The sequence below is a fragment of the Pseudorasbora parva genome, chromosome 20 (genome assembly GCF_024679245.1).
Source record: "Pseudorasbora parva isolate DD20220531a chromosome 20, ASM2467924v1, whole genome shotgun sequence".
Classification (NCBI taxonomy): domain Eukaryota; kingdom Metazoa; phylum Chordata; class Actinopteri; order Cypriniformes; family Gobionidae; genus Pseudorasbora; species Pseudorasbora parva.
Window position 1 is genome coordinate 27891382 of NC_090191.1, and position 12823 is coordinate 27904204.

Here is a 12823-nt window from a genome sequence, read left to right on the forward strand (position 1 = left end):
GTGCGTGTGCGTGTGCGTGTTTGCGTGTGTGTGTGTGCCCGTGCGCAACAGTTTTACTCATAGGGCCCAACCAAATGTAGGTACACGCATCCTTAAATGATGTTTGAATAAAAATGTAGGAATGCAGTCTTGGTGAAAAATGAAGGTAGTCTGTAGGGGTCATGTTTAGGGTTAGAAAATATCATTAGCTTAGTATAAAATCAATACACTTATGGAGAGTCTACATAAAGAGATAAAAACAAGTTTGTGTGTGTGTTTCTCCACCAGGTTCTGTCACACAATCTTTATACGGCACTGAATATTCCTCATGATCCTGTGGCATTAGAGGAGCACTTTAAGGACAATAATAATGGGCCAGTGTCCAACCAGGGCTACATGCCCTACCTCAACAAATACATCCTGGCAAAGGTCTGATAACGCTCCAATTTGATCTAATTGGACACTTAGCAGTGTCTGTTGGCGAACCGTGTCAGGTAAAGTTTTCTTGGCTGCTAATAATGTGTAAATTTACAGGCCACAGAGGGGACGTTTAGTAAGGAAATCTTTGATGAGCTGTGCTGGACGTTGACATCAAAGAAAAACTTCAAACCCAGCATTCAGCACGGCCTGTGTTCACAGAAAGACTGCTTTAAACTCTTCTGTCTGTTCAACCTGCTCTCGGAGGACCGTTACCCATTAGTCATCATTCAACCGGAGGTGAGAGTGAAAACAAGAAAGGGTGGCAGATAGAGAGATAAGATTAGACATAGTTGCAAGTAACCTGGTACACATATAGCAAGACATCAGACTAACAGAGGCTGGATGTTTTTATATCTTGAAATGACACCACCTAATTCTGGTTAGACTTTGTCAACACTAATAAAATCTCTATTCTTATGTTAATCTTATGTTACTCTGTCTATTCTTATGTTGTGTTAATAGCAGCAATTTATGATGCTTAAGTGAGAGTTAACACTTAAAATAAGACTTGAGAATCTCGCATACAGTTTATTATTCAGACAGTGTTCGAGTGGTCTGAAGCTGCAGATATGGTGTTACTTTTTCGGTGACACTTTATTTTAGTGTCCTTGTTATATGTACTTAGCATAGTAATAACAGTAAATTATACATAATTACATGTAACTAACCCTCTACCAAACCATAACCCTATAGTGAATACAATGTAGTTAATTAATATTACTCAGTACTAACATATATATAATAATTACACTGGAACTATGGCACCTTAAAATGCACCCTTTTTTGTGTGCATCTGTGTTAAGGAAGGAAGTGACACAAGGATTAGAACCTCATATAGTGGCGGTTTCCTGGTGATAACACTAGTCTAAAGTAGAGTTTTATCAAAAAAACCAATTTGAGGATATGTCGTAACTTTCATTTCTTGCTGCTTTTTGTCATATGCATTTGTGTTCTCTCATCTTGTCATGATTTTTTTTAAACAGAATATAAAATATATATTTTATGATCTATGACGTTTGTATGGGTGAATCTCATGAAACCAGTCAAGATTGACCTTTTTCATACAACTGGAAATAAGATTTTTTTTTCCTTAACATAAAACCTAAATGGAAAAAAAAACATTATATATATATATATATATATATATATATATATATATATATATATATATATATATATGGGAGTGATCTATTAATCATTTTATGAAAATAATTAAAATGGAAAAAAATCATTTTCTATATGCATATGTATAATTTGTACAACCTGATGTTTTTAAAAGCTTATCTGTAGCCGATACTAACATGCGAACTCTGTTTAGTTGGAGTACCTGCTGAAGAAAATTTCCTGTGCAATGAGTCTGGATTGGGATGGGACGTTATTGGAGGAACTTTTGTCCCAGAACGTTAATCTTCAGGACGGCATGTCAGTGTGGGAGTTTTTGGAACATTTGAGTGCAGGCCAGCTTTTGCGTGTTGAGAGTAAAGAGGCCTTCAGTCTCGCTGTGGAAGATGTTTTCATAGAGATGTACCACAACATCATCAAGAAGGTGACTGATACTTTGCGTGCAGCTTACTAGGTTGATGCAGTATTATGTATTGGCATCTAATAATGAGAATCTTAGTAAATTAACATAATAATAAATAAATAAAAACATCTGCATCTACTTGTATGCTCTATCTGATCCTTTGCAGCATGGTAATTTACTTCCTGCATTGTGTAACAGATAGCACAAGCTATTTTCATTGATTTTAGTATCTCAAGTCTTTTAGTCCCATTCTATCTATTTCTTTTTCGATTTATCCATCAGGGTTACTTGTTAAAGAAAGGGCACGTTCGCAGGAACTGGCAGGAGCGCTGGTTTGTTTTGAAGCCCAGTAGCCTGACGTATTTTGTCTGCGAGGACCTGAAGGAGAAGAAAGGAGAGATCCCGCTGGAGGAGAGCTGTGTGGTGGAGGTAAATCAGCAAGTGTGTTCCACTGTGAAATAAATATTTTAAATACATCAGGTATCATAGCGTTCTCCTTTCTGTCATCACACTCAGAATCTCCCTGATAAAGAAGGGCGCCGCTGCCTGTTCTGTGTGAAGACTCCCAACAGGACCTATGAGATGAGTGCTACAAACCTGAAGCAAAGAGTTGACTGGGTACAGGGTGAGGAGCCATTTTGTGTGTGTGTATATATATATATATATATATATATATATATATATATATATATATATATATATATATATATCGAATTGTCCTGGTTTCTTGAGGGATGATGTCCCGAACTGTTTTGTAGCCATGCAGACGGTGTTGAGATTGAGGGCCGAGGGTAAGACCTCCCTACATCAGGAGCTAAAACTGAGCAGACGCAAGCAGAGAGAAACCCTTCAAAGAAGCCATAGCAACCAGAGTAACAACAGTGAGCCCATTGCAGTTGAGGCGTCCCATCACTCCACTTCGGAGCAGCAGGGGGAAACCGAACGATTGGAGCAACACATCGAGAGCATCATTCAAGTAACTGATTTAACAGGGATCTAATAGGGCAAAAGGATAGTGGCAGTGTTCCAAAAAATGCTGCTACCAGATTACTCTTACTATATCTGCAGTGTATAGCACGTGTACTGTGTGTAGGATGCACATTTTGATATGCTTACATTTCCTAAAACAGGCACTACACACTATACAAAAGCATTCGTTTTCAACCATTCGTTTAAATGTCCAAATCTAAATTAAAATCCTACAAACAAAGCGCAACAATTTTTTATGGAAGAACACAGTTATGGAATACAGAACATGACTACAAAATGAATCGTGGCCATTTATTTAATTTATTAAATTATACTATGGGGCTGTTGAATACTTGATTCTGATTGGTTCTAAGGTGTGCAATTATTTTCAGGGAAACACTCGACTAAAGTACTTCCAGGCAGGTCCTGATTGCATTAGTTCCATATCACTTCGCCAAATGATTTCAGTTATTTCAGCATACAACTAGCCTAGAAATCTAGACGCACCCTAGCGGCAGCAAATCTAATTTACCGCGAGTGTCGTCTAGCAACTCTCAATTCACTTCTGAGCTGTAAACGCCAAACTCTGGTCGGTCCAATCACATTGTGTATAAAGTCGGTAGGCGGGGCTTAATATAATGACGGCCGAGTTGCACGTGCTTCTAGTAAACACAGAAACTGGCGAACGGCGGTCTTTCGAATCAGCTTTGACCGCGACACTGGAAGACTTGGAGTTAAGCTTTTCTCTAAAGAACGGCACTGAAGTCATTCTTAAGAAGGGAAGATGTGTTCTGAGTTTTGCAGATTGGATACGGCGAAAGTTTAATCTGTTAACGAGATCTGCTTCACCTTCGTTGCTCTGGTTGGTGCAGCGCTATCCTATCGCGTGCAGAGGGAGTTTGAAAGACAACCGTTTATCCTGCCCCTCGGATTGAGCCCTGTCAATGTTGAGTTTTCAGACCAAACATCTTGATCCTGGTCTGGCTTGTCAGGCTAGCATACAACAGCAAAAGAACCGAAACGTGACGAAGGGCTTCTAGTCAAAAAAAGTTGAAAACTGCTGAAAAAATTGCACAAGATGTGAGATGTTGTATCCCACAATGCAACAAATTTGACTTGACCTTCTTTTCCAGTGTGTGACGAATAATCTGAAAGTAAACATTATTAGAATATAGAAAGATGAGAGATTTGTTCATAAAGTTTGATTAAATATACACAATTACCATAATGATAACTGGACAGCAGACATATAGTTAAAAATGGCACATGATGATCATAAACAATAACCATGCGTGTTCTGTTTCACATACTTTTTTTTTTTTAAATAGTTGGTTGTAAAACAGTATGTACAGTGCAGTATTGAGTACAAGTAAGTTATTTCCAAACTTGTTACTTTGTGTTTAGAATAGTTTGTTTGTTCCCCAGAAACAGAGGGAGGTGGAGGCAAAGCGCAGAGAGGAAGAGAAGCAAGAGCGAGAGAAACAGCAGGCAATACAGATAGATCTGGAGAGACAGCTTGAAGAAGCTAAAGAGGTGAGACAAAGAACTAAATGTGTTTTTCTTAGCCATCCTGTTTTGTTAATGTGTTGTCACACTACATCCGCTTCTTAAAACATATTTTAACACACTCATGCACTCATGTATTGCTGACAAATTGGCATGACAAATTTTTAGCATCATTACTCGAGTCTTCAGTGTCACATGATCCTCTAGAAATCATTCTAACAAACATATTATTATCAATGTTGAAAACAGTTGTACGGCTTAATATTTCAATGGAAATTTCAGGATTCAATTTAATATATATGTATTTATTTGATATAGCAATCTTTTGTAACATTATACATTTCTTTACTATCACTTTTGATTTAATTAATAATTTATTGTTAAGTAAAAACATTGATTTCTTTTGTATGAGTCCTTAAAGCTACACTGTGTAACTTTTTTAGTTTATTCGTAGCTAAAAACACTTAGTTCTTTCAAAAATATATGTGCTCATTGATGTATATTTACTTCTTTCAAGTAATAAATTATTCTCATAAGTTTATAATATGCCATTAAAAATACATACGGGTGAGGGGTTCGAATGCTGGTCGCCATGTTGCCCCTCCATCTTGAAAGTACATTAGCCAAAGAGGGACATACCCGTAAATTCAAGCTTCGCCTTTCGCGTTTTAACACTCGATGGCACCGTGTCGAATGTGAAGAGGGGGATTGCCATGTTAATCTTGGACTAAATCGGCCACCGTAGGAGTTAAAACAAAATCAGAATTGAGAGGAACAGAAACTATTATTCACTGGATCGTCATATACCTTTACACCGCTAGATGGGGGAAAATATTAGCCTGATGTGGTCATACTCAATTCTAATCATAAAAATGTTATGGGCGGGGCTAAGTTCGGCTGGCATCCAGGCTAGGAAAATATCACACAGTGTAGCTTTAAGATGCAACATTGTAGTTAGAGCATTAGAAACAATAATGATAGCGTTGGTGGTGTTGGTGCTTATGTAGGCCAAGGAGAAGATGACAGCTACATTGACTGAGATGGAGAAGGAAGTACAGCAGCAGAAGAAAAGGATCCATGAATTAGAACTCACACAACTTAAACTGGAGGAGGCGCTCAACGCTCAGATTCACGCTCGTTTAGAAGAAGACAGAATACGACAGGATCTGGAGAGGTACCGCAAATCTCATATTGTTTCATCGCCAACACGTATGGACGCCTTTGTGTTAGGACAAGAAATACACTCTTAAATTGTTTTCATTTACACCTGCAGCCAGCTCACGGAGGAACAGGCGAAACTTGCAGAGCTTCTCCTCCGTCAAAGTCAGCTGGAAACTCCTGCTGTTAGGAGCCAGGATGACACTTCCACCACAACATATCCCATCAATCAGCAACCAGAGGAGAGCAGCCAACGCAACGCAGAGGTGAGAGGCAAGGCACAACTGGATGTGGTGTGAGGAAATCTTTTGTCTTTTGTAGCATTTTATATTTTGTTACATTTATAGTCAAGAGTTGCATCACAAATTACACACTATGTACTTATAGACCATGTTCCCAACCTTGTAGTGTATAAAGTTAATGTTAAGGTTTTGTCGTCATTCAGCATCATAGTCTGATGCCACTCCCCCTAATACGTATTTAATAATACACTTTTTCTTTTCTGAATTTTCTCGCACTACTTGCACTATTTATGCTACAAAACAGCATACAATAGTGCATAAGTACGCAAATTGGGACACAACTAATGTCTTGAATGTTTTTGCCTCTAATGATTTACAATTCTAAAATTAAAGGATAAGACTAAAATAAGGCTTGGTTGCTACATACTACACTACTGTTCAAAAGATTGGGGCAATATGTTTTTTATTTTTTTATTTTTTTTTATTGTCATTTAATTAATATAAAATACAGTGAAAGAATAGTATTATTGTGAAATATTATAACAATTTAAAATAGCTGATTTACTCCAGTCTTCAGTGTCACATGATCCTTCAGAAATCATTGTAATATGCAGATTTTTATTCAAGAAACTTTTATTATTATCATCAGTGTAGAACACTGTTTTATATAATAAGATTTAGAACACTGTTTTATATAATAAGATTTAGACTTTAGGTGAATTCTTCCTTTAAACGGGCTGTTTTACTATTGTATCTTTGTGTGTGAATGCCATTTTATGATTGGCTAAAGTCCATGTGCCTGTGCAGTTCACAAGGTCAATTAGATCAGGGCAGGTCTGAATGAGCTTAACGTAAAAACAAATAGCTTTTTATGATTTATCGCAAGCATCGCTTGGCTGGACCGCCCATGTTCTAACTACAACTTGTTTAGTAGTTTATTAACAAATGGCTTTTATTGTATAAAAGGAAGTACCTGTCCATGAATCGACATTCACTGCAGCACCACCCAGCATCCAGCAACCAGAGGAGAGCGGTCAACACAACACAGAGGTGAGAGAACAGAAAAGAGTTGAAACAAACTAAAAAGGGAATGACACCTCAAATCATGTGCTCAGACTTTCAACCGAAGCATTATACTACTTATTTTATACAGAGAGAATTGATGAGTCAGTCTACTTCCACTCAGATGCTGAAACACTGGACGGTTCAGCTTAACCGCCTCATGAAGCCCATCGCACCTGGAGGTAAGATACAATCTCACTCAAATATTTTTATGACCCGAAAAGTGTTTTGTCATGTAAGGATGAAATAAACAATGTTCTGTTTGATCATATCTACACTATCATAAAAAGCTTTTACAATCATCGTTCTCTATCCCTCTGCTTATTTACAGACAAAGTCGAGCATCTGCCAGTAAAGCCTACCTGTCCCAGAAAAGGCCAGGCCCTCACAAGCACAGAGTTCATTGCTAAGGTTCAAACAGGCGTCGGTCAAGAAAAAGGAAATGGTTACAGCCCATCGCCACCACAAGAAGAGGAAGAATAGGGTTCCTAAATATGTGTTCCTACTGTATAGCTATAATATTGTACATATTTTGTGCTGCAGGCTTGCCCTATGTGTTTAAGTTTGGCTGCAATAGCACCTCACAGGTTATATATGTACATAGCCATCAGTTTTTTCATTATGTAAAAAAAAATTAAGTAATATGCACAAAAATAATAGTAAAATAGATTCAGGCAGCAGTCAAAACTGCTGTTTAAATCTACATTTTTAACTGTCCCATTGATAAATAAATGGGACAGTCAAAGTCCCCCTGCTTCGGCTGTAATTGCAAAGCTGCTTGTTTTCAAACATTTGTATTGACAGAAATTATTTTAATATAAATTCCAGAAGTTAAAACATACAGTAACTGAATGTTCTTTAGCATTTACACTCATTACCAATGCATTTACATGTATTTCTGGTTGTTTGTGATGAATTTGATTATACCCACTAATAGCAATTTCTGCCTAATAAAATAGTTAAGAACTTGACATAACTGGGGGAAAAAATTATTCTAGCGCTGTCAAAACGATTAATCACATCTTGCGTAATTTTTTGGAGGCATAATTTATGTGTGTGTGTGTGTGTGTGTGTGTGTGTGTGTGTGTGTGCGCGCATCTGTCCTTGTTTATATTACCCCATAAGGATAGTAAAACCTGGGATCACCTACATTGTGGGGACAAGCCAGCAGTTCTCACTTTTCAAAAAGCTTATAAATCATACAGGATGAGTTTTTTTTTTGAGAAAGTAAAAATGCAGAATGTTTCCTGTGATGTGTAGGTTTAAGGGTAGGGGCCGTGTTGGGGGATAAAATGTAAGTTTGTATGGTTTAAAAACCATTATGTCTATGGAGAGCCCCACAAAGAAAGTGAACCAGTGTGTGTTTGTGTGTGTACACGCATATAATGTAAACACAAACTTTTGTTAGATGAGATTGATTTCACAGCACTAAAAATATTTTTTCGTATCGTTTTTTTTTCAGGTTTTCCAAGCCTATGAAAACATATAGATAAAAAAATGAGGGAACAGATTAAATTGAGAAATATGATGTCAGCTTATATCTTGTTTTTTAGTTGTTTTATCTTATTTTAACGCTTGTTTTGTCTCGTTTTAAATCACCTTGAGACCCCATCGGAAGTTTAAGAATTCATTGCTTTAAATAATAATACACCTCATTCACAATCAATTTTGTTTTGTTACGGTGTGTAATGATTTATGTGGTCAGTAGAGGGGGCGCTCGTTCTGGGCTGTAGTAACGTTGAACCAAACCAACCAATCCATTTCTTTTTTCACTTTCCCGCCTCCAGACAGATCATTTGGCAGGATCCAAAAAGTCTGAGAAGCCAATCAACACTTTTTTATTTTGCAAATGGTGCTTTCAACATGGACTGACCAAGTCGAAACAATTAGGACCTTTGCTTAAAAGTGAAAAGAATCATGCAATCTATTTATAGATCAGTGGAGGCCAGCGAGAAAGTACAGTTGAGTTTGCGGCTTTGAGGCTTCTGTTGAGAATGAATAATGGTTCTCTCTGTTGGTTTTGGGTGGTCATGGACTGACTGTAAATGATACATTTGAAGAAAAGTTGTGGCCGTGATTTTTCCAGATACAGATCTTTTCCCCTTATGGTTTGGAGGGGTTCTACCTGTGGGTGAAGAGATTTGAGGTTGTGATGAGAGGAATTGTCAGGTCCAGACACCCACCAGGAATAATAAAATGCAATAGCCTACTGAAACCTTTGTTTCCCGGCTTTTGTAATACTCAGATGTATCCATTTAGTATCCATCTGCCATTTAACAATTTAATCTATGTATTATGTGGATCTCAATATGCTTGCCTTTTTTACCTAATTTTTATGAAAGTTCACTGAAAAATAAGTAGCATTTGTGGAAGATAGATTTACGAGATATATATCGATATATATTTTTTGTATTGTGATGTAAATCTGAGTGAAATTGATTATTAGGATTTGGTTTTATACATTAATTGTTGTTTGGATGGAATAAGTCAGATCTGAATGCCCACTTATAGTTGATTGTAATAAAGGGGCGGGGTTTATACAGGCTAACTGATTGGTGAAGTCTTGCATACGTCACCAGAGGCCAACTTTAAAGCTACACTGTGTGATATTTTCCCCCATCTAGCGGTGAAAAGGTATATGACCATCCAGTGAATAATTGGCCCTGTCCCAATGGCACACTTCATGAGCACTTTCGGTCTTGTGGACTTACAATGGCCATTGCGTGGACGTGTCCGTTAAGTCCACAAGACCGTAGGGTGTCCCATTTGTCATTTAAGCTTAAAGAAGGGTGCTCATGAGCGCCTTCTTTGCGGCTGCTATGCGCCCTCGATGTACACTTCAGCTGAGCCTGCAAGTTTAAGAGCTACGCAGAAGAATTCTACCCAGCATTTAAAGCAGCATTACATAGTGAAAGTGTGGACTCAGAGGAAGACCGTGAGGGTTTAGGGTGCCATTTGGAACAGGGCCATAGTTTCTGTTCCTCTCAATTCTAAATTTCATTTTAACTCCTACGGTGGCCGATTTAGTCCAAGATTAACATGGCAATCCCCCTCTTCACATTAGACACGGTGCCATCGAGTGATAAAACGCGAAAGGCGAAGCTTGAATTTATGGGTATGTCCCTCTTTGGCTAATGTACTTTCAAGATGGAGGGGCAACATGGCAACCAGCATTCGAAATTCAAACCCCTCACCTGTATGTATTTTCAATGGCATATTATAAACTTACAAGAGTACTTTATTACTTGAAAGAAGTAAATATACATTAATGAGCACATATATTTTTGAAAGAACTAAGTTTTTTTTAGCTAAGAATAAACTAAAAAAGTTACACAGTGTAGCTTTAAATCCCAGAAAATGGGGTGGACATTTTGGTTATTTTGTTGAGACAACAGATATTTAAGGTTGTTATCAGCTCTAACTTGCACTGGGACCTGCGGGCCAATACTTGGCCCTGTTTGTTTTACGTGTGGTAAAGGGCCAAAATGTCACAATTCTTCACAAAGTAAATGGATTTGTTACAAATTGACTGGACAAAATTACTGTCAGTCAAATATCAGCCACTTTTCTTTTGTTAGAAAAATTATAGAAAATCAAGTTCCAAAATGTAGAAGAAAAAATCGTTTCAAGTTTGTCTGGCTATATCACCAGACCAAGCTCGAGCTTTTAAGACTGAACATTGGTCTGGGGAGACTGCTCTGTATTTTCTACTGCACAAGAGGTGTGATCATAATTCAAGTGACTCTGTATGCAATTGGATAGTCCTTCAACCAATCAGACCACAAGAGGTGTGATCAATGGGCATAGTTCAAATTACTCTGTAAGCATTCGATTCATCGCTTCTCTATCCGTCATAGGGTTTAACCCGTCAATAGCGCGCCAGGTGGATAAGCCAGTCTGTGATTGGTTCCTGCAAATGTGTAACAGATAAACGAATATACAGGTTTCCATCCCGAGCTGCAGGGAGAAATCAAATCTCTGGCAGATCAGGCGTACTTCCTGTAAAAGTTCATCATTGCTATTGCATTAAACCAACAGAGCTGTTTCGATCACATTTTCGAGCAGAAGAAAAGTTTTCTTTTGCGTTTATAACATGTTATGATGGGATATGTCATGTTTCATACAATAATGTGACCGATATTTCCTATCCGACACACTCAGTATTGAGACTATCGTAGAAGGAGCCTCCTTTTGGAGTAAGACCATGACAGGATATATTATAATGTGTCTCCTGCAAGTCTGTCATTGTGAAAGCAATACTTCTCTGCACCAAGCTGCTTCCCAGGAGGAAGTGTTTTATGAGAACCATATTAAAGCAACACACATCCCCACTTTTATAATATTTCTGCAAGCGTTTAGCTGCCGTGCAAAGTGATCATTGATTTAGCACATATTTATCTGCTCAAGGACACCAGATACATTTGGAGTGGTGGAGGGGGAACATTTTCGGCTGGCCCTGTAAGTCATTAAGCACAGTCGATGCTTTCAGTTGGCTTCTGTCTCTCATGATCAACGACTGTTTTAGGGTCTGGTAGCGGCAATATCCCATTTATGTATTAGCAGCGGGTCCACCCTTAACCCGAGGATATATGTCTGATACGAAACCACCTGTAATTATATTCTTCATGCAAGACTAACTTCCTTCAGAGCATTTCCCAGGCCAGAAAAAACACGAGATGAACCACAAAATGGAAAGCCAGTGACCCAAAATACTCTGGCACTTCTGGAGATTCAAAGGGGAACTCTGGCCTTTTGTTGTTTCAGCTGGAACACTTGTCCCCACATCTTGTTTATGAAAAAACTGGAACGATTGATGTCGAAGTCCTTTGAACGTTTGATTCAGATGAATGGGTGTCAGATGGCCTGGCTTATAATCGTCCGGATGATCTCATTCTTGAACGGGGACAGCAAGAAAGTTACATCATGTTATAATGTTTAGGCATCATCGCAAACATTCAGTCTGTCCTCTCGAGACCAGATTCAATCAGCGTAACCTTCACAGAGTGTTTTTCAGAGGAGCACGAGCGATGGCATACATTTAGAACTAAAAAAAATAGTCAAAAAGCATTTATATGTCTTTGGATCCGTTCTCTAGTGCCGCTTCGTAGCGATATTAATTTGAGAGTTCTTGACCTCCTTGATTGTAAATAACTGAAATCATAGCAATGTCAAAATTGCTTTTCACTAAATAGTCTATTAAAATAATATTCAGTGAATTGTAGCAAAAACAATATTATATATGGTCATTTGACAGTCTGTGACATCATCAAGCCCTGAAGACCATGTGGTGCTGCAGAAAAGTGAATTCATTGCTCTTAAATTTTTGATAATTCCATGTCGATGATGTGAATAATTGTGATTAACCTTACTGGTCAAGCTCAGTGTTTGGTATAGGTGGCCATTTGATGGCCTGCAATATAAGCTGAAGTAGAAGTTTGTCGTTCAGGATAATGTTTTTCATTGAGTGTAATGCAAATTCTCTGTTACACAAGTGTCGTTCATTACACTGAATGACAGTATCACTGTATAAATAACAATTTTAGCATATTTATATTAAAGATAAATGGGCATTGTTTAGCATGGTCAAATATGTGTTAAATTTCATAAATATTAATATTTAATGCATTTTTATATAGTTTAATTTGTGTTATTGATTCATTTTTGATGCCCACAAACTTGAAATTCACTGTAAAATGCAGACCTGGTAGCTTGGGCAGCACTTTTAAGTCCAATCACACCGAGAACAATTACCTTAATTATAACTATATCAGCATCCACACCAATGTACGGAAACACTGTTCATTTTAAGCTTGTACTGTAGTTTTGTTGTCTGATGCTTTAAATGCTATGCTCTTTAAAGCAGAATAGATTCTGATTGGCTGTCAATGTTTTTATCGTTCAG

The 12823-nt window shown here is 37.7% G+C and overlaps 1 protein-coding gene across 2 annotated transcripts in view; it reads left to right on the forward strand.

Annotated features, from left to right (window-relative positions):
• The window catches only part of def6c (DEF6 guanine nucleotide exchange factor c), a 9632-nt gene extending 2081 nt beyond the window's left edge, over positions 1–7551 (forward strand). The window contains exons 2-13 of one of the 2 annotated variants that reach the window (XM_067428172.1): positions 268–408; positions 514–696; positions 1778–2005; positions 2267–2413; positions 2501–2609; positions 2743–2960; positions 4379–4486; positions 5467–5633; positions 5733–5883; positions 6826–6909; positions 7046–7103; positions 7253–7551. In XM_067428172.1, the coding sequence (XP_067284273.1) occupies positions 268–408; positions 514–696; positions 1778–2005; positions 2267–2413; positions 2501–2609; positions 2743–2960; positions 4379–4486; positions 5467–5633; positions 5733–5883; positions 6826–6909; positions 7046–7103; positions 7253–7404 (1746 nt within the window). In that variant the 3' untranslated portion in view covers positions 7405–7551. Of the gene's footprint in view, positions 1–267; positions 409–513; positions 697–1777; positions 2006–2266; positions 2414–2500; positions 2610–2742; positions 2961–4378; positions 4487–5466; positions 5634–5732; positions 5884–6825; positions 6910–7012; positions 7104–7252 lie in introns of both variants that reach the window. The other variant, XM_067428173.1, reaches the window with a different exon arrangement.
• Positions 7552–12823: the final 5272 nt, after the last annotated feature.